Below are 21402 nucleotides of genomic sequence, written 5' to 3'. Positions count from 1 at the left end.
CACACACACACACACACACACAATTTAAATTTCGGATGGATGCTAAGTGTCGCCATAACCGCATCAGTCACTTAGAATTTCTAAATAAATTCGTAAAGAGATATGACTGATGAATTACGGTTTTTAACGATATGCCATGACAATAGAAACGTAAATGAATCTGTAAATATAATCATCATAAAGCATTGCAAGCCTTGCGGAGTTGTTCATGTGTATACACGACACACATGCATTACATTGTGCATAAGCTAAATCGTTTATTTATGGATTTGTGGAATGTCCGAGAAATATATTCGGGGAAACTCTGATACTGAATTAATACTGAAAAGAAATCTTGACACAAATCATTTCTCCCCTAATTGTCCCGCAAATTAAATCATTCAGGATGAATAGACAAACGTGTCAAAACAATTTGTTGAGAATGTATTTGCACTGCAATTATTCTAACAATTCACTTCGCGTCTACGTTTGAGGAGACTGAAGCTATGTGCAGTTCTGCTGCCACCTGGTGGTCACACCGCATAACACACCCACACGCCGACTGTCACACTAAATACCTGTCACACTAAATACCTGTCCTACAGTCTTAAGGCAATAAATGACCAACAACAAACGCAATTAGAAGACAATTTATTAGGAATACATAGAGGCCTTAGTTAGTTCATTAGAAAACCTAATTAGTTTTGAGGCAACTCCTTTAAAGTGGGACTCTACAGTTTCCTCAACAGCAATATGAGATGAGAAACGTGAGACTTTCATTTCAGTTCTGATATATTATTAAAACTAATCTGTTCTGTTTTCAGAGCGACCCCCCCCCCCCACAGAGGTGGGCGACAGGGTGGAGCTCAGAGCCACGAGGTGGGGGGGGGGGGGGTCAGCGAGGGGGGGGGTCAGCGAGGGGCGAGGTGGGGGGGGTCCCGGGGGGCGGGGGGGGTCAGCGAGGGGGGGGTCAGCGAGGGGCGAGGTGGGGGGGGGGGGGTCAGCGAGGGGGGGTCAGCGAGGGGCGAGGTGGGGGGGGTCAGCGAGGGGGGGGGTCAGCGAGGGGCGAGGTGCTCCAGGATGTCCTCCCTGACAGAGAGGGGCCCGTGCTGCTGGACCCCCGGCCCCCCGATGCTGGTCTCCCAGCAGTCGTATCCGCAGCCCCTCAGGTCCCGCACGGCGGCCTGCACCACCGCCGAGTCCGTCTCTACGGGAATGCAAGAGGACGACACCGTCAGGCTCACAAGGGCCTCACAAGGGGCCCCTGGGGGCCGCTGACCGCTCAATGAGTCATCACTCATTTATTAATCTATAAAACGCCACCGATTACGGCAGAGGACTCTGTGGAGCAACCCAGCCCAAAGCGACGACTCTTAAGACACACACACACACACACACACACACACACACACACGACTCTAATAGGAGCTGCAGAACAGAACAGAACGGCTATGAGCTGCCATTGGAGGAACATCTTTTAATCCACTAATCCCTCAGACAGTTGTAAGGGCCGGGCTGCGGTGATGAATACATGAGTGATGAATACATGAGCACTAAAGTCTGCTTGTTGCCCGCTGGGTCATAAGAGAGAAGCAGGGGAGCAGTTGAGGAATACAGCTGAGACACACACACACACACACACACACACACACACACACACACACACACACACACACACACACACACACACACACACACACACACACACACACACACACACACACACACACACACACACACACACACACACACACACACGCGCGGCAGGCTATGGAGCAGCGCTAATGCTAACCATAAATCCCAGTGAAAGTTCAAGGCTGCTGAAGCAGTTCTCACAACACAACGGAAAACGGTGAGCTGTGCACTTCAGAGGGCGTGGTGACGTGGAGACGTGGAGAGGCGCCGGGGCCAACGCACTGAGTCAGGGTCTGAACCTGGAGGATCTTCTTACTCACTCCATAGACATCACAACACTGAGAACGCAAACATCTGAGCTGTGGTGGAGGGTAACCGTTGGGTAACCGTTATGTAACCATTATGTAACCGTTGGGTAACCATTATGTAACCGTTGTGTAACCATTATGTAACCATTGGGTAACCGTTGGGTAACCGTTGGGTAACCATTATGTAACCATTATGTAACCGTTGTGTAACCATTATGTAACCATTGGGTAACCGTTGGGTAACCGTTGGGTAACCATTGTGTAACCGTTGGGTAACCATTATGTAACCGTTGTGTAACCATTATGTAACCATTGGGTAACCGTTGGGTAACCATTGTGTAACCGTTGGGTAACCGTTGGGTAACCGTTGTGTTGGTGGAGGACAGACAGCAGCCATCGGGGCCCGTCGGGGGCCCGTCGGGGGCCCGTCGGGGGCCCATCGGGGGCCGTCTGTCTCCAGTGAATCAGTCTCAATGCTGTCACTACTCAGCACTGACTGTTGGTTTAAGGGCTAACAATGATCCAACATATAATAAACAGAACGTAATAAACATACATCCAACAACAACTGTTACTGTCAGCCTCTCTGGTGAGTCCACTAGTCTGCTGAATGACTGCTGAATACATGACCTCATGATGTCATGAGGTCATGACATCACAACATCATGATGTCACACCATCATGACGTCACAACATCATGACGTCACACCATCATGACGTCATGACGTCACACCGTCATGACGTCATGACGTCCCAACCCACCGGGTCTCAGCAGCGTGATGCCACAGCCGCCCCCCCCCGCTCCGGTCAGCTTGCTGTGCAGCCCGTGGGTCAGAGTGACCCGGCACAGGGTGTCCAGGGAGGGGTGGCCCACGCCCAGAACCGTCAGCTGGCTCTGGTTGATGTCCATCAGCTCCTAGGGGGAGGTGGGGGAGAGGGGGGAGAGGGGGGAGATGGGGGAGGTCAGATGGGAGGCATGGAGAGTGTAGTGTGTGCTCCTCCTCCAGCGGGGAGGTGCGGAGACACGGTTTGGTACAGATTGACAATATTCACAGAGTTGAATTAGTTAAATGTTGTTGTTACGGATCAGAAATAGAAGTAGGTCTCAGCTTCTGTTGTAAACACCTCCAGGTCACTACAGTGACAATAAGGATGAAGACAGCAGCAGAGCGTCAGCCCAGTGCTCTGAGCTGACGGCGTTAGGTCATCTCTAGAGGAGCAGCTGCTTTACGTTCTGCTCCTAGCAAGTGTCTCTCCGTACCTCCAGGACATTGTAATGCTCCCCTGTGATTGGCTCGCTGGTCATCTCCGCCAGAGTCTTCTCACATGTGCAGGAAATGGCGTCGACCGAATCCAGTACGGGGTTCATGATGGAGGGAAACTAAAGGAGAAACACGTTTTAACACTTAAACGCTTAGAGAGTTTACCTCCTCCTCCTCCTCCTCCTCTTCAGGTCACTGAGACTCTACGTTCACATTCACCGTGTTTAGCACCGTGTCAGTAGAAAGAGAAACAATCTATCTCTGTGGGTAAAGTCAGGATGTTCATAGAACCAAGAGCCAGCACTAACCATCACTAGGTTAACCCATTCCCCGTATACACTAACCATCACTAGGTTAACCCATTCCCCGTATACACTAACCATCACTAGGTTAACCCGTTCCCCTTATACACTAACCATCACTAGGTTAACCCATTCCCCGTATACACTAACCATCACTAGGTTAACCCAGTCCCTGTATACACTAACCATCACTAGGTTAACCCGTTCCCCTTGTACACTAACCATCACTAGGTTAACCCATTCCCCGTATACACTAACCATCACTAGGTTAACCCGTTCCCCATATACACTAACCATCACTAGGTTAACCCAGTCCCCGTATACAACACAGATAGATAGGATAAGACGCTACACCATGCTGAGTACTATTTTTAAGTGCCAGGACGTACACCACACGATGAGTGCGTACATTAAGTGTGTACAGCAGACATGAGGGCAGGTTGTTAGCACGCTGTCTATGAACCAAAGGTTCTGGAGGGCTTCTCTCCCACCCTGATTAGAACGAGACCCCAGCACGCCCACTCTGGGAGCACAGACACCTGCTGCCATCGCCACGGCAACCACACCCAGGGCCACTGCGGGGGGTTTAACCTGGGAGGCAGCAGCGGTACCTTGTTCAGTTTGTCCTTCACTCCGGCCACCAGCAGCTTGGTGCTGCGGGGGACCTTGGTGTTGGTGAGGAGGATCCGCAGTAGAGGCACCCTGCAGAGACACACCAGCTCACAATCACACTGATTCAGGCCTTTATGGCGGTGCTTGTTGTAGTTACTGTTTATGACACGTTGAAAGGCATTCATAAATGATTCATATTCCTGGAATTATTATTGTTCAGCGTTGAATGAATGAATATAACACCAGCTACCTGCTCAAGGGGATGATCTTCCCAGACAGGAACCTCAACATGCCGCCTTCACGGAGGGGAGAGAAGCATGATTGAGATCACACAGTGAGCATGAGGGGAGAGAAGCATGGTTCAGATCACAGTGAGCAGTCTGGAGGTACGAGCTGTATGAGATCCTAACCCCAGGTCCCCACAGCGTTGTCCACGCCCGACGGATTCCCGTGGATGATCCGCTCCCCCTGAAAGGCCCAACTGTTGATCAGCTCCATGTCCTCCTGACACCACCTGTGAAGGGTGGAGGACGAGAACATGGGCCTCATTCACCAAGCAGCCATCTTCATCCAGGAATGAAGACTGGTCTCCAGCAACTAGCATTGATCTCCAGGAGCCAACATCTGGAGGAGCTGACACTGATCTGGAGGAGCTGACACTGATCTGGAGGAGCTGACACTGATCTGGAGGAGCTGACGCTGATCTGGAGGAGCTGACGCTGATCTGGAGGAGCTGACGCTGATCTGGAGGAGCTGACGCTGATCTGGAGGAGCTGACGCTGATCTGGAGGAGCTGACGCTGATCTGGAGGAGCTGACACTGATCTGGAGGAGCTGACACTGATCTGGAGGAGCTGACACTGATCTCTATGAACCAACATTGATCTGGAGGTTTCATTAATCCAATATTAATTTGCAAATAGCGTTTGAATATAAATAAATGAAAAAACAACCAAAACACATTTCAATGATGTTTGACAGGAGATACAATTTACACTGTTCTTACACTGTTCTTACACTGTTCTGTCCTTAAACTGTTCCGTCCTTACACTGTTCTTACACTGTTCTGTTCTTACACTGTCCTTACACTGTTCTTACACTGTTCTGTTCTTACACTGTTCTTACACTGTTCTGTTCTTACACTGTCCTTACACTGTTCTGTTCTTACACTGTTCTTACACTGTTCTGTTCTTACACTGTTCTTACACTGTTCTGTTCTTACACTGTTCTTACACTGTTCTGTTCTTATACTGTCCTTACACTGTTCTGTTCTTACACTGTTCTGTTCTTACACTGTTCTTACACTGTTCTGTTCTTACACTGTCCTTACACTGTTCTGTTCTTACACTGTTCTTACACTGTTCTGTTCTTACACTGTTCTTACACTGTTCTGTTCTTACACTGTTCTTACACTGTTCTGTTCTTACACTGTTCTTACACTGTTCTTACACTGTCCTTACACTGTTCTTACACTGTTCTGTTCTTACACTGTTCTTACACTGTTCTGTTCTTGCACTGTTCTTACACTGTTCTGTTCTTACACTGTTCTGTTCTTACACTGTTCTTACACTGTTCTGTTCTTACACTGTTCTCACACTGTTCTGTTCTTACACTGTCCTTACACTGTTCTGTTCTTACACTGTTCTAACACTGTTCTTACACTGTTCTTACACTGTCCTTACACTGTTCTTTTCTTACACTGTTCTTACACTGTCCTTACACTGTTCTGTTCTTACACTGTTCTGTTCTTACACTGTTCTTACACTGTTCTTACACTGTCCTTACACTGTTCTGAGCTGACGCTGATCTGGAGGAGCTGACACTGATCTGGAGGAGCTGACACTGATCTGGAGGAGCTGACACTGATCTGGAGGAGCTGACACTGATCTCTATGAACCAACATTGATCTGGAGGTTTCATTAATCCAATATTAATTTGCAAATAGCGTTTGAATATAAATAAATGAAAAAACAACCAAAACACATTTCAATGATGTTTGACAGGAGATACAATTTACACTGTTCTTACACTGTTCTTACACTGTTCTGTCCTTAAACTGTTCCGTCCTTACACTGTTCTTACACTGTTCTGTTCTTACACTGTCCTTACACTGTTCTTACACTGTTCTGTTCTTACACTGTTCTTACACTGTTCTGTTCTTACACTGTCCTTACACTGTTCTGTTCTTACACTGTTCTTACACTGTTCTGTTCTTACACTGTTCTTACACTGTTCTTACACTGTTCTGTTCTTACACTGTTCTTACACTGTTCTTACACTGTTCTGTTCTTATACTGTCCTTACACTGTTCTGTTCTTACACTGTTCTGTTCTTACACTGTTCTTACACTGTTCTGTTCTTACACTGTTCTTACACTGTTCTTACACTGTCCTTACACTGTTCTTACACTGTTCTGTTCTTACACTGTTCTTACACTGTTCTGTTCTTACACTGTTCTGTTCTTACACTGTTCTTACACTGTTCTGTTCTTACACTGTTCTCACACTGTTCTGTTCTTACACTGTCCTTACACTGTTCTGTTCTTACACTGTTCTAACACTGTTCTTACACTGTTCTTACACTGTCCTTACACTGTTCTTTTCTTACACTGTTCTTACACTGTCCTTACACTGTTCTGTTCTTACACTGTTCTGTTCTTACACTGTTCTTACACTGTTCTTACACTGTCCTTACACTGTTCTGTTCTTACACTGTTCTGTACTTACACTGTCCTTACACTGTTCTTACACTGTTCTGTTCTCACACTGTTCTTACACTGTTCTCACACTGTTCTCACACTGTTCTGTTCTTACACTGTTCTGTCCTTACACTGTTCTTACACTGTTCTGTTCTTACACTGTTCTTACACTGTTCTCACACTGTTCTTTTGAAAGGCGTGAGGTTATTTGACCTTAACATGAATCGATTTAATTGTCACTTCCAGAGAAACCAATATGCCCATTAAGGTGAATCAGGGATGATTCATATACCTGGTTGTTGTTGTTCCAGCGTCTTTAAGTTCCCCATTGAAAGCACATTAACTTAATTACTTAATCCCGACATGCATAACGATGGCCTCTCCGTCCGTAATGAGTGTAGTGTACGGCCCTACCTGGCGGTGCTGGCCTGGTCTCGGAGGGGGGCGGGGACGGCGCCGCTGGCCGTCAGCAGAGCAGCCGCCAGACACACCGAGTAGGCAGCGCTGGAGCCCAGACCGGCGCCGGTGGGCAGCTCGGACCACACACACACAGACAGGCTGGGCAGCTCACTGCAGAGAACACACACACACACACACACACACACACACACACACACACACACACACACACACACACACACACACACACACACACACACACACACACACACACACACACACACACACACACACACACACACACACACACACACACACAAATAATCTGAATAAATGAATAGCTAATAGCTATTAGTGACTGTAATAAATAAACACTTTGTGCTCCCTTCCCCATGAACTGGCAAATAGCAACAGCCTCTTTTGTGTGGTGTGTGTGTGTGTGTGTGTGTGTGTGTGTGTGTGTGTGTGCGTGCGTGCGTGCGTGTGTGCGTGCGTGCGTGTGCGTGCGTGTGTGTGCGTGTGTGTGTGTGTGCTGAGCTGTCAGCGTGTCAGGCGGCGTGGGGGCGGACAGGAGGTGACTCTAAACTAATTGTGCGCTCTTCCTCCCAGAGGACCGACCGTCCACACTCGTTAGCGGTTGAGGTGTCGTCCAATGGCTGCCTCTCGTTAGGCCACCCTGTCAGGAGCCATCAGCCGGGGCCCCCAGCGCCGTGTCACCTGATTACACCCCACGGCCCCTAGGGGCCCCCAGCACCGTGTCACCCAGATTACACCCCACGGCCCCTAGGGGCCCCCAGGGGCCGTGTCACCTGATTACACCCCACGGCCCCTGGGGGCCCCCAGGGGGGCCCCAGGGGCCGTGTCACCTGATTACACCCCACGGCGCCTAGGGGCCCCTAGGGGCCCCCAGCTCCATGTCACCCAGATTACACCCCACGGCCCCTAGGGGCCCCCAGCACCGTGTCACCCAGATTACACCTCACGGCCCCTAGGGGCCCCCAGCACCGTGTCACCCAGATTACACCCCACGGCGCCTAGGGGCCCCCAGCACCGTGTCACCCAGATTACACCTCACGGCCCCTAGGGGCCCCCAGCACCGTGTCACCCAGATTACACCCCACGGCGCCTAGGGGCCCCCAGGGGCCGTGTCACCCAGATTACACCCCACGGCCCCTAGGGGCCCCCAGCTCCATGTCACCCAGATTACACCCCACGGCCCCTAGGGGCCCCGCCTGCTGTGGAGGAGGAGGCTCCACCTGACGTCTCTCTCTATCTTCATGTTCAGCAGGAGAACGGATCAGGACGCGATGCAGCAGATCAACCAGTTTACTGGTATTTACTGGTATGCCACAGAAACCCCATCGTTTGATTGTTTTTATGAAGTAGGGGTTGAACATTCCCCCCTGCACAAGTCAAGTTAATGGACCAGTACTACTGCACTATGTTACTCAAACAACTTGATATAAATATATACATAGATATATACATTTTGCATCTAAGCATTTGTGCAGAAATGCTTAGATGCAAAATATGAAAAGAACCATATGACATATAATGTTTTAGTTCCTAAAACATTGTCATGTTTGTGTTTGTGTGTGTTCCACTATGTACTATGTGTGTGTGTTCCACTATGTACTATGTGTGTGTGTTCCACTATGTACTATGTGTGTGTGTTCCACTATGTACTATGTGTGTGTGTTCCACTATGTACTGTGTGTGTGTGTGTGTGTGTGTGTGTGTGTGTACTATGTACCAGCGTATGCTGATATCCAGTGTTGGTCTGGAAAAACATCCTCCTCTATCGTTTTCTATTCACGTTAAATATTGGCAGTCAAAGGTCAAATTTGCTGTGAATAAAAAAGGACATTAATTCATCCATCCTGATTGAATGCTGAAGTATTATATTATAGTATTATATTATATTATAGTATAGGGGGAGTATTTCAGATTTTGTTTGCTGGGCTAATTCCATTCCCTCAGTGGCCGAGTTGATTGGTTGGTGGGTTAACCTTCTAGAGCCTTCGGGGAAACCATGACAACCCTATCTCTAGGTTAGTATCTCTAGGTTATCCCTGTCCCGTCCAGATAGCGTTTAGAATGACTTTCATACAATCATCGTTTGAAGGTCCCCCCCCCCAACTAACCACCATGAGCGCCAGGTGAAGAAGGTCTAGACCAGGTGCTCCTCTTACCCTGACCCAAACAAGGAGAGGTAGATGTAGAGGAAGGCCAGGGTGGCCATGCTGCGGGTGTCCAGGCTTCCATTGGTTACGCCCACAAACTCCCGCAGTCTTCCGAGGAGCTCAGGGTCCAGACGTTTGGCCTCATCTGGTTTGGCTAAAAACACACAAAGGTCTCCAGTGAAGGTCTGGTGACGATGTGGAACAGGCCCAGACTACTGTGCTGAAGAGAGATCTGCAGAAGCCTCAGTCTTTCTTACCCAAGGACTCCGACACCAGCAGCTGGAGCTCAGACACGTCCCAGGAGAGAAAGGTGTCGATGTTGGGAAGGTCTATAGAGACTTTACCAGTAGAGGTCGCCTTCAGCTCCAGATAAGTCCTGAGGTTGAGGCTGACAGCCAGAGCCACCTGAACACAGGAAAAAAACATCTAAATCAAAACATCAAACTTTTGTTCAGGACTTATATGGATATTTCATTAATACACAGGATCAGATGTTATGATCCCTTGTGCCAAAATCCAAGGAAAACACACATTCAGAAGCCCCTGTCCAAACCAACCTTATAAGCACGCTGGCCACTAAGCTACCAACCAAAGGTGAACAACACGAGACAAATGGCCCATCTAACAGCAGTAAATACAGCAGTATGCAGTATGCAGCATTTCATTGGGGTTATCAAGTGGGCACCCTCTTTCACCGATGTTTCGTTAAGTTAGGCCCACGACACGTCCTGAGGGCTTAACAATGAAACCAGCGTCCTGGAGTCACCCCCCTCTATGCTGCCACCACATTGCCACATTTAATGCATCCAAATACTCTCCACTTGCTGGTTCTGCTGCCAAGGACATGTTACTAACCGCCTGCCTCAGACTTCGTCCACAAATACCCAGTTCAGACAGCAAGCTAGTAGCAAATCTAGCCACGAACCCCCGCACGCCGATCTCAACAGGCCTTAGTCGCGTACTCCAGCCTCGCTGTGCTGCCTCTCAGGCCATTTCAGCATATTTCGCTTTCTTAAGCTCATTGGCTTCTTCAACTCTTCTTCAACTTCGTCTTCCCAATGAACTGTAAGTTCAATGAAATAAACAATCTTCTCCGTCCGACCACAATAGCATATCCGGTCTTAGCCGAGTGCTGACACTATGTGGAGGTACAACAATCTGCTGATTAAGATCCGCCTTCATGTCCCAGGCTCCTTCATTACTTAGCTGCCCGGCTCTGTGCCTGCCTCTAAGGGGTCTATTCTTTTCTCCCTGACGTACAAAGTTAATTTGCCTACCCTCTTTACTAGCGGCTGATGAATTATCTTCTCTCCGTTTATCATCAACAGCCTCTGCCAAACATTTCAATACCTGGTTGTGACGCCACGTATAGCGCCCCTGGGAGAGACTGACCTTGCACCCTGATAGGATATGGCGGAGGATGCACACACGGGAACATAGTGTGCATGTGTCATCCTCACCAAACCACTGATTTAAGTACTGGGGAGATGGGAGAACATCATATGTAGCACCTATCATAAATCTGATCCTGCTAGCCCCCATGCTCCATAGATCTCTCCACTTTATCTTCTTCTTCTCCACTCCCTCCCAGTTCACCCACTGCCCTTGTTTAGCCTGCGACGCTGCCTTAGTACATCTTACAATCTCCTCCTGTCTATGGATTTCCTCCACTACCATTTTCCTCTTTTCTCCTGCAGAAGCCTTACCCCACGAGGGTTTACCTGCGTGCCTGCCGCCTGCCGGCTCTGTGCCTGCCTCTAAGGGGTCTATTCTTTTCTCCCTGACGTACAAAGTTAATTTGCCTACCCTCTTTACTAGCGGCTGATGAATTATCTTCTCTCCGTTTATCATCAACAGCCTCTGCCAAACATTTCAATACCTGGTTGTGACGCCACGTATAGCGCCCCTGGGAGAGACTGACCTTGCACCCTGATAGGACATGGCGGAGGATGCACACACGGGAACATAGTGTGCATGTGTCATCCTCACCAAACCACTGATTTAAGTTCTGGGGAGATGGGAGAACATCATATGTAGCACCTATCATAAATCTGATCCTGCTAGCCCCCATGCTCCATAGATCTCTCCACTTTATCTTCTTCTTCTCCACTCCCTCCCAGTTCACCCACTGCCCTTGTTTAGCCTGCGACGCTGCCTTAGTACATCTTACAATCTCCTCCTGTCTATGGATTTCCTCCACTACCATTTTCCTCTTTTCTCCTGCAGAAGCCTTACCCCACGAGGGTTTACCTGCGTCCCTCCCGAAGCCCCCCCATGCTGAACATGGCCCATGATATCCCTATGCCTAAGCGCTGATTGAGCTTGCTGGACCGCTTGTTTTGGTTTCCATTTCCTCCCTGCGTTAACTGTGGGTGCAACCCTCCTCACCACTGGGTCCTTGGACTGAGTAAGAGTCATTTCCAGTCTAGCGCACTTAAATTGTTCTGTCAGACTAGATATTGCCAACTCTACAATGCCCTTCCCATACAAGGCTACGCTGCTTAGGCAGCGTGGGACTCCGAGACATTTTCTGACAAAAGAGTTGATTATTTTTTCCATCCTTTCTACCTTTGACAGAGGACCTTGATACACCGTCAATGGCCACATTAGCCGGCATCACCTCTTCATTTATAGCAAACTTCTTATCTGCTACCTTCCCTTTAACGATTGAGAGACTCCTAGACTTACTTGACTTCTCCTTCATTCCAGCCCATTGCAGATTGCTATTTAACTTGGATGGAGCGGTTGACGTCATGGTTGTCATGTCGTCCATGTAGGCCCTAATTGGGGGGAGGCGTGGCCCTCCCTGCATCCCCTCCCCACCCACTACCCCCTTAGAGGCCCTGATAATGACCTCCATCGCCATTGTGAAAGTGAGTGGGGAGATTGTACACCCCGCCATGATTCCTATCTCGAGCTGTTGCCACCCTGTGGTGTACTCTGCCGTAGTAAAACAAAGTTGAATATCCAGAAAGTATGCTTTAACTAGGCTTTTAATGCTACCTGGGATTCTGAAGTAATCAAAGGCCTCCCATAACAGACTATGTGGTACTGACCCGAAAGCATTAGCCAGATCCAAGAATACAACATGCAGGTCTCTCCTCTCTAACTGAATTGGTGCCAAATCATGCTGGTATGATCTAAGCACCCGGAGAAGCCTCATAATAATGGTCCTGCAACGTCCTTATTATGCCCAGATGTAATTATCCCCATGATAGACACTTTGACATGAGTTATTGAGTATTCTCAATGATTATGTATTGATTCTGGTTCCAGTTACAATGAGAACATTTTGATTTTGTATTTACAATTACATTTAGGGAATTTAGCAGACGCTTATATCCAAAGCGACTTACAACGGTGCAAACAATCAATCTACAGATGACAGTACACAAAGGAGCTCCAATCAGAGCCTTTAGAAGGCTTTATGCACAACTGACAGAAAGCAACGCAACATACTGTCAGGTCTACTTAGAGGCACTTTATATAAAGTATATAATCACACCCACCTTTCCGTGCACGACCGCATGCTCTCCGTGCAGAATGGCCTTTCCTGGCGCGGAGATGATGCAGTGTCGGACATGCATTTGTGTTTCTTTACCTTCTGAGGTTCACAACATGTGTGTGTGTGTGTGTGTGTGTGTGTGTGTGTGTGTGTGTGTGTGTGTGTGTGTGTGTGTGTGTGTGTGTGTGTGTGTGTTTGTCGGAACTACCACTAATGTGATGTGACAGCCGTGGAGACGCCTCGTACACTCAACTCGAGTTCACCCCTATCGAACGTTACTTTTTACAACGAAACAGAAGAAGAGCGATTTTAAAGGCTGCACTGTTAGATTAAGAGTGAATGAAACGTGAAGTCAGAGTTGAGGAACAACAGACCAGGAAAGGGGCGGGGCTCGTATGGTTTAGGTTTAGGGCAGCCAATGAGCGTTCGTTAACTCGTCACATGTTTATACTTCTATCCAATCACCGCCAAGGATTCTCCATTGACGCATACGGCGACACTCGCACCATTGGTCGTGCGATGTTAGACTTTCCTTCGCCTTTCTCTTTGTCCCTTCGGACTCTCCGTACATTCGTACGGAGAGACGGAAAGATTAAAAAAAAAAAAGGCGAAGTTTATTTACAATGGCATCATTCGTTCTCAAGGTGTTAAATTTGCGTTTGATGATAAGGAGAGGCACATGTTTACATCGGCGGTCCACAGAAACGTTTTTCGGCGTATGCAGAAGGTATATGTGCATTTCATTCTCTATTTTTTTAGCTGTCAGACTTTAAACCTCTGGTAACAAGCTCATTGTTCTGTAACCTAACGCTGGTAGGTTTGGGGGTCAGTCATATAACATCTTGCCCCCTTGACAAACCAAGTCTATAGCTTGATACAGTGAACGAACTAATCCCTAAGTAGGCCGTGTGTTTTGTAGACTCTGATGCTGCTCTTCATTTCCCAGCCCTTACTCCACTGATGGAGACAGCAGAGTCCCCAAGATCTACACCAAGACCGGAGACAAAGGCAAGCTGCTCTGTTTCTATGACAACACAGCTAGCCTCCTCTTTAAGGTCCATCTGACGCGTTCTCTGCCCTGAAGGTTTCTCCAGCACCTTCACGGGGGAGAGGAGACCCAAAGAGGACCAGGTGTTTGAGGCGCTGGGTACCACAGATGAGTTGTCTACAGCCTTAGGGTAATCGATAATGTGGACCCACTAATTCTTGACAACGTCGTCCAGTTCTGTAATGTGACCGCAGTTGTTCCCCATCACAGCTTGGCCCGGGAATTCTGTCTGGACAAAGGTCACTCCTTCACCCACCAGCTGGACAAGGTGCCGTCAAGCCTCCTGCTCACCAGCGTCTTCTGATGGTGTCTCCACCCGGTGCTGAATGTGATTGTTCTTTCTCCAGATCCAGTGCGTTTTACAAGATGTGGGATCGAACGTTGCCACGCCGGTGTCCTCAGCCAGAGAGATTCACAGAAGTAATTAAATCCCAAAAGCCCATCTGGGATTAGTAGTTTCTTTTTTAGCCTGAACTGAAATATAACTGCAGTTTTGTTCCTTTAGAGAAAACAGCGTTCAGCCCCGAGCCGATCACAGAACTGGAAACATGGATCGATGAATTCACCAACGAATTGCCACCGCTAACTAACTTCATACTGCCTGTAAGTCTCCTCTCTAAGTAGCTTCATACTGCCTGTAAGTCTCCTCTCTAAGTAGCTTCATACTGCCTGTAAGTCTCCTCTGTAACCAACTTCATACTGCCTGTAAGTCTCCTCTCTAAGTAGCTTCATACTGCCTGTAAGTCTCCTCTCTAAGTAGCTTCATACTGCCTGTAAGTCTCCTCTCTAAGTAGCTTCATACTGCCTGTAAGTCTCCTTTCTAAGTAGCTTCATACTGCCTGTAAGTCCAGCTCTGATTGGTCCACTAATGTTATTTATTTGAACCAGTCTGGCGGGAAGAGCAGCGCTGCGCTCCACGTTGCCCGGACGATCTGTCGCCGGGCAGAACGCAGGTCAGTCCGGCCGCGTTGTACTTTCTATTGGTCGGTTTGGCCTCCTTTCTATTTGAAGCTCCTCTAAACTCTTTAAGTATTTAATGGTTCCCTTGCTCTTGTTTTAGGGTTTCTCCCATCGTTCGCTCAGGCGAAGTCGACCCAAACGTCGCAAAATATTTGAACAGGTACATTTGAAAGGTTCATGGACATCAATGGATATCTTAAAAAAAATAATATAATAATAAAATAATAAAAATACTAATAATAAGCTTATCTGAACACAAACCCTCCCCTCAGACTGAGCGACTACCTGTTCACTGTGGCCCGCTACGCGGCCATGAAGGAGGGCAGCAAGGAGACCATCTACCAGCGACCCTCATGACAGACCAGGAACCATGGACGACCAAGGAGACCATCTACCAGCGACCCTCATGACAGACCAGGAACCATGGACGTGGAATGAGACAAAGAAATGAAAGATGCTGACGTTGTGTTTTCCGATTATATTAACAGAATAAAACCACAGTATTCAAAATGCTTGTGTGTTTTTCTTCTGATTGGCGTGGAGTCGAGGGGAACACGGAACAATGTTGGAGTGGAAAAATTAATCTTCAAGACTAAACATGATTTGAGTTCAGCCACATTAAGCCTGTGGTCATTCTCCCCCGTCCTGTCTGAAGGGTTAAGGGAGCCGTGGTCCTGTGTGTGAATGTCAGGTCGTAGTGAGGAGCAGTCAGACATCAAGGACTCCTCCCCACAGTGGCACCAGCTAGCCTCCTGTGACTAGCCCGCCGGCTAGCCTCCTGTGACTAGCCCGCCGGCTAGCCTCCTGTGACTAGCCTCCTGTGACTAGCCCGCCGGCTAGCCTCCTGTGACTAGCCGGCCGGCTAGCCTCCTGTGACTAGCCCGCCGGCTAGCCTCCTGTGACTAGCCCGCCGGCTAGCCTCCTGTGGCTAGCCTCCTGTGACTAGCCTCCTGTGACTAGCCTCCTGTGACTAGCCTATCACAGGATGTGGCACCAGCCCTGGCCCCTCTGGGACAGCGCGCTGGCCCAGGCCATCAGAGACAGGCTGCGGTCCTCGTAGGGCGGGTAGCGCAGGTAGGTGACGCACTCGAAGCGCGTGCCGCGCAGCAGGCAGGACTTCCGGTGGGAGAAGGCGTCGAAGCTGCTGCGGCCGTGGTAGGAGCCCATCCCGCTGGCTCCTGGGGGGGGGGGGGGGGGGGGACATGGGGAGAGGTTGATGTATTGCTGCCGCCGCCCCCCCATGACGGCACAATGAGCCGTCCCATTCATCAGCGCATACTGCGGGGCGGGACTCACCCACGCCGCCGCAGGGCAGGCCCACCATCATGCTCTGCACCACACTGTCGTTGGCGCAGAAGGCGCCGCTCGAGGTCTCGCTCATTAGCCTGGCGATGACCTGGTTGTCATGGAGATTAATAGAGAGACACACTGAGGCTCTTGGGTAACGCGGGGGCGGGACGCGGCGGCGCTCACCTTGTCGTCGCTGGAGTAGACGTACACACAGAGAGGCTTCTCCCGGCGGCCGATGAAGGCCACGGCCTGGTCCACGCCGGCCACGCCCAGCACGGGGAGCAGCGGCCCGCTGGCGTCCTGCTGCATGACGGCGTCCGACTCCACCACGCCCGTCATGATAGTCGGCGCTTCGGGGCGGGGACACAAACGCTGTTCATCAGCAGCAACCATAGCAACAGGGAACGTTGTAGCATTCACTGCTGATGTTCACCTTCATCTGCTGTAAATGGACTACATTTACACCCCGCTCTTCTAATCCAGCGGCCGCTCAAAGTGCTTTACAACACTGCCTCACATTCACCCACACATTCACACACCGACGGCGGAGTCGACCACGCAGGGCGACAGCCAGCGGGTCAGTCAGGGTGAGGTGCCTTGCTCAGGGACACCTTGACACTCAAACTAGGGGATCAAACTAGCAACCTTCGGGTTACCAGCCAACCCGCTCTACCTCCTGAGCCAAATGCCACCCATGTACATTCCTACGAGTCTTGATGAAAAGCTAGACACTATTTGTCTTGTTTTATTCTTATCTGAATTACTGCATCCTGTACGCTGTGACACCTAAAGTCCCCCCGGGATCAATAAAGACTTCTTATTACAAAGTGATGAGTACAGAAGAGTCACCGATGTACTTCTTATTACAAAGTGATGAGTACAGAAGAGTCACCGATGTACTTCTTATTACAAAGTGATGAGTACAGAAGAGTCACCGATGTACTTCTTATTACAAAGTGATGAGTACAGAAGAGTCACCGATGTACTTCTTATTACAAAGTGATGAGTACAGAAGAGTCACCGATGTACTTCTCCGCCTCGATCACCTGCCCCCCGACCGCCACCTTCCCAGACCTCCACAGCAGGTCCCGGGTCTGGCTGAAGCTCTGGGGGTCCCCCATGCGGCCGTAGCTGGGCGAGTCCTGAGGCGCCGGCCCGTAGAACCGCGACACGCAGCACTTCAGCGCCCGCACCAGCGCCTCCCTGACGGCCTCGTGGCACAGCACGTAGTCGGGGGCCACCAGGCTCTGGCCGGCGTTGTGGAAGCGGGCCCAGGCGATGCGGCGCGCGGCCACGGCCAGGTCACACTGCCGGTCCACGTAGCACGGGTTCTTCCCCCCCAGGACCAGGGTGACGGGGGTCAGGGTGAGGGCGGCCGCCTGCGCCACGCGGCGCCCGTCCTCTCGGCCCCCTATGGACGGACGGACGGCCGGTTACTCTGACGCAGCAGCAGCCAATCAGAAGATGCACAAAACATGAAACATGGGGATTATGTCACGGGGGTTATGTCATGGGGATTATGTCACGGGGGTTATGTCACAGGGGTTATGTCATGGGGGTTATGTCATGGGGGTTATGTCACAGGGATTATGTCACGGGGGTTATGTCATGGGGGTTATGTCACGGGGGTTATGTCACGGGGGTTATGTCACGGGGATTATGTCACGGGGGTTATGTCACGGGGGTTATGTCATGGGGGTTATGTCACAGGGATTATGTCATGGGGTTATGTCATGGGGGTTATGTCACAGGGGTTATGTCACAGAGTTATGTCATGGGGGTTATGTCATGGGGGTTATGTCACAGGGGTTATGTCACAGGGTTATGTCATGGAGATCATGTTCAGTTTGGGCGTCATAGCATAAAGTACAGGACACCTACAAATTCACTTTTCTTAACAGATAATTCAGGTAAGAATGAAATGACAATAGAGAATATTTTGTACCTATAAAGAAGACGTGATCAAATCTGAGCTCCACCACCTCAGCCAAGTTATTCACACCAGCAAACAGCACGTGGTAGCACTCCTGCAGAGCGGTTCAGGGAGGACAGTGGATACAGTCGGCTTCTCCTCAATAAAACCACCCCAACAGGTCCAGAGCAAATGGAATCAGATGATATCCGACCCCAGAAAGGGTCTCAGACACTGGAGCCCAGCTCCAGCGTCTCTCAACGGAGAAGGCTCTGGAATAGATCGGCATCGATACTCACATTATCCAGGTAGGAGGGGACGAGCCGCTGCAGCAGCTGGGCTGTGTGGGAGGTGTGCTCGTAGGGGATCACCAGGGCACAGTTCCCTTATCACACCGAGAAGCAGAAGTGTCGTGTGATTGGTAAAACATTTACATTTACAGTGAGGGCATTTGGGAGCGTGGAAGTGTAGATAAGGACGCTTTTATCCAAAGCGACTTACAATCAGTACATTTGTCAGAAGAAATAGAAACAACAATATATCTCTGTTGGTACAGTAAGGATGTTAATAGAACCAATAATCGTCAGGTTAACCCATTCCCTGTATACAACAAAGATAGCTAGGATAAGATGCTACACAATGCTTTTTTTGTGCAAGGACGTACAACATACAATAAGTGTGTACATTAAGTGCCAGGACGTACAACACACAATAAGTGTGTACATTAAGTGCCAGGACGTACAACATACAATAAGTGTGTACATTAAGTGCCAGGACGTACAACACACAATAAGTGTGTACATTAAGTGCCAGGACGTACAACATACAATAAGTGTGTACATTAAGTGCCAGGACGTACAACACACAATAAGTGTGTACATTAAGTGCCAGGACGTACAACACACAACAAGTGCGTAAGAGGGGAGTGGGGGTAAGAGGGGAGTGGGGGTAAGGGGGAGGCTATGCAGAGTCCAGGTGAATCTGATCAAGTGAGTCTTGAGTCTTTTGTGGCTCAGTAGACTCAGTCATGTTGTCCACTGACCTGCTGCGATGGCCCCCACCAGGGGCCCCAGAGCCTGCTCCACCGGGCTGCACCACGCCCCGATGATGAGGACCACGCCCAGGGGCTCGCTGACCACCAGACTCTGGTCCAGGGTGGTGGCCTGCACCACACACACACACACACACACACACACACACACACAGGTCGTAAGAGTTCATTGGTATGCAGGCAAACCAACACAAACAACATGGGACCAGTTTAATCTCAGCAGGAGGAAACAACGCGTGGAAGCGTAATCTGATTGTGGCTGTCGACGGACAATGCATCGCTTTGTTGTGGGGTACAGAATGGTCTGCCCTGAAGGTTGCATGATTCATGGGGTAATCCGGGCAATGCTGTGAGAACTATTAACACAGAACAGGGACCTCACCAGAGTCCTCTCCACCTGCCGAGGCTGCATCCACTGCTTCAGGTTGGCCATCGCGTGCAGAGCTTCGTTCTTCACCAGGATCAGCTCTGACACCACGGTCTCAAAGCGGGGCTGAGTCACCACACAGGACAACAGCGCACAAGCTTGAGCCCTTCATGCTTACTGCAATCTGCATCATCGCTTCATCTTCCATTCAAACACGACATGAACAAAGCACGTTCAACTCTCTGATTACAAGAGAACCGCGAGGAGAACCGTCACCTTATGGAGGTCCTTCCCCAGAGCGTCCACAAAGTCACCCTCGTGTTCCTCCAGCATGGCGACCAGCGCCTGCAGCTGGGCCAGCCTGAAGCCGTCCTGGGCCGTGCAGCCCGACCTGAAGGCCGCTCTGGCCCTCCTCAGCATCTGGACACACTCAGAGGGCTGGCTCTTCAGACAGGCCTCCCCCAGCCGGGTTCTGGAACACGGCCGGTCATCAGTTAGAGCAGAGGACAGGAGTATTCACGCACCATTGATACATGATAATAACAATCAAATATTTTCCGACCTTCTACATGTTTTTCGGCCGTTCCTCTGACAAGCCAAGCATGCCTTGACTTTGACACTCATGGTGTCACTGCTCTACACAGGGCTGGTGAGGTCTACATGTCTCAGTGGCCCAGGGGGGCCTTTAAATACCCGAGTTATGGACCGGTTTAGCACAACAGTCAGCTGACTGCTGGATTACAGCTCAACTCAACATGATGAAACTGAAGTGATGATGAAACTAAAATAAATGGATTTGTAGGCCTAGTAAGTATTTAGCCATATTTGGAATGCATGTGAAACATATGGTATTAGTTATATAGGAACTACATTAGCGCATAACATATTGAGTACAAAATAAATGAATGAACAAGTGAATAACTATTTTTATTCTTGATATTCGGTTTTTTTTTTTTACCTTGGCAGCATTGTGAACCATCAGAGCTCTCTTAGGTTAGTCTGTGGTAGATCACTACACAGGACGCCTTACAGAGAGTCCATGTGGTAGATCACTACACAGGACGCCTTACAGAGAGTCCATGTGGTAGATCACTACACAGGACGCCTTACAGAGAGAGTCCATGTGGTAGATCACTACACAGGACGCCTTACAGAGAGAGTCCATGTGGTAGATCACTACACAGGACGCCTTACAGAGAGTCCATGTGGTAGATCACTACACAGGACGCCTTACAGAGAGAGTCCATGTGGTAGATCACTACACAGGACGCCTTACAGAGAGAGTCCATGTGGTAGATCACTACATAGGACGCCTTACAGAGAGTCCATGTGGTAGATCACTACACAGGACGCTTCACAGAGTCTATGTGGTAGATCACTACACAGGACGCCTTACAGAGAGAGTCCATGTGGTAGATCACTACACAGGACGCCTTACAGAGTCCATGTGGTAGATCACTACACAGGACGCCTTACAGAGAGAGTCCATGTGGTAGATCACTACACAGGACGCCTTACAGAGTCCATGTGGTAGATCACTACACAGGACGCCTTACAGAGAGAGTCCATGCTGCATTCAACTTGCAGGACGCGGGAGTGCTCAGACTGGGGTCAGCCGGTCATCGCCCCGGGCCGTGAGGACAACAGCGTTATGAAACCTACCGGTGTGGATCAAGTGAAGACGGAGAGGAGCTCAGGTCGGGAGGTCAACACACACAGGATGCAGGTGTTGGGATCAATGAATCAATACTGAGCTAAATATATATATACTATACTATATACTATATCTATAACATGTATATGTGAAGAGGTACATCCAAACAGAGACAACACAGGAATGATCGACCAACTCCATGTGTTAGGTAAAGGTTTTATATAATAGGATACATGAG

General features: G+C 49.4%; 4 protein-coding genes across 5 annotated transcripts in view; 2 read left to right on the top strand and 2 right to left on the bottom strand.

Annotated features, from left to right (window-relative positions):
• Window positions 1-590, top strand: part of gldc (glycine dehydrogenase (decarboxylating)) — a gene marked incomplete at its 3' end in the record, with an annotated part of 11734 nt that extends 11144 nt beyond the window's left edge. Inside the window, 1 exon segment of the mRNA XM_084468863.1 lies at window positions 585-590. Within this exon segment, the coding sequence (XP_084324989.1) occupies window positions 585-590 (6 nt within the window).
• Window positions 1-13275, bottom strand: part of mvk (mevalonate kinase) — a 48294-nt gene extending 35019 nt beyond the window's left edge. The window contains exons 1-10 of one of the 2 annotated variants that reach the window (XM_084468513.1): window positions 12887-13241; window positions 9635-9782; window positions 9387-9531; window positions 7210-7365; window positions 4509-4612; window positions 4349-4394; window positions 4098-4188; window positions 3184-3303; window positions 2685-2838; window positions 940-1186 (exon numbers count right to left, since the gene is read on the bottom strand). In XM_084468513.1, coding sequence (XP_084324639.1) covers window positions 1035-1186; window positions 2685-2838; window positions 3184-3303; window positions 4098-4188; window positions 4349-4394; window positions 4509-4612; window positions 7210-7365; window positions 9387-9531; window positions 9635-9782; window positions 12887-12964 — 1194 coding nt within the window. In that variant the 5' untranslated portion in view covers window positions 12965-13241 and the 3' untranslated portion in view covers window positions 940-1034. Of the gene's footprint in view, window positions 1-939; window positions 1187-2655; window positions 2839-3183; window positions 3304-4097; window positions 4189-4348; window positions 4395-4508; window positions 4613-7209; window positions 7366-9386; window positions 9532-9634; window positions 9783-12886 lie in introns of those variants that run through there. The other variant, XM_084468514.1, reaches the window with a different exon arrangement.
• Window positions 13276-13484: 209 nt separating this feature from the next.
• On the top strand, window positions 13485-15380 carry mmab (metabolism of cobalamin associated B). Its single transcript, XM_084468279.1, has 9 exons — window positions 13485-13609; window positions 13829-13890; window positions 13967-14060; window positions 14141-14198; window positions 14278-14350; window positions 14436-14533; window positions 14819-14883; window positions 14991-15050; window positions 15163-15380. The coding sequence occupies exons 1-9, from the start codon at window positions 13506-13508 to the stop codon at window positions 15245-15247; spliced, it is 699 nt and encodes a 232-aa protein (XP_084324405.1). The 5' UTR covers window positions 13485-13505; the 3' UTR covers window positions 15248-15380.
• Window positions 15381-15868: 488 nt separating this feature from the next.
• On the bottom strand, window positions 15869-20134 carry aldh3b4 (aldehyde dehydrogenase 3 family, member B4; the record flags this gene model as incomplete). Its single annotated transcript, XM_084468951.1, has 10 exons — window positions 15869-16068; window positions 16187-16286; window positions 16364-16530; window positions 17202-17591; window positions 18126-18207; window positions 18392-18477; window positions 19135-19255; window positions 19526-19636; window positions 19787-19982; window positions 20073-20134. The coding sequence occupies 10 exons, from the start codon at window positions 20132-20134 to the stop codon at window positions 15869-15871; spliced, it is 1515 nt and encodes a 504-aa protein (XP_084325077.1).
• Between the last annotated feature and the right edge of the window lie 1268 nt (window positions 20135-21402).

The sequence above is a fragment of the Micromesistius poutassou genome (assembly GCF_964030765.1).
Source record: "Micromesistius poutassou genome assembly, chromosome: 5".
NCBI classification, from domain to species: Eukaryota; Metazoa; Chordata; class Actinopteri; order Gadiformes; family Gadidae; genus Micromesistius; species Micromesistius poutassou.
The sequence above is the reverse complement of the archived record's forward strand: the minus strand, read 5'-3'. Positions and strand labels throughout refer to the sequence as shown.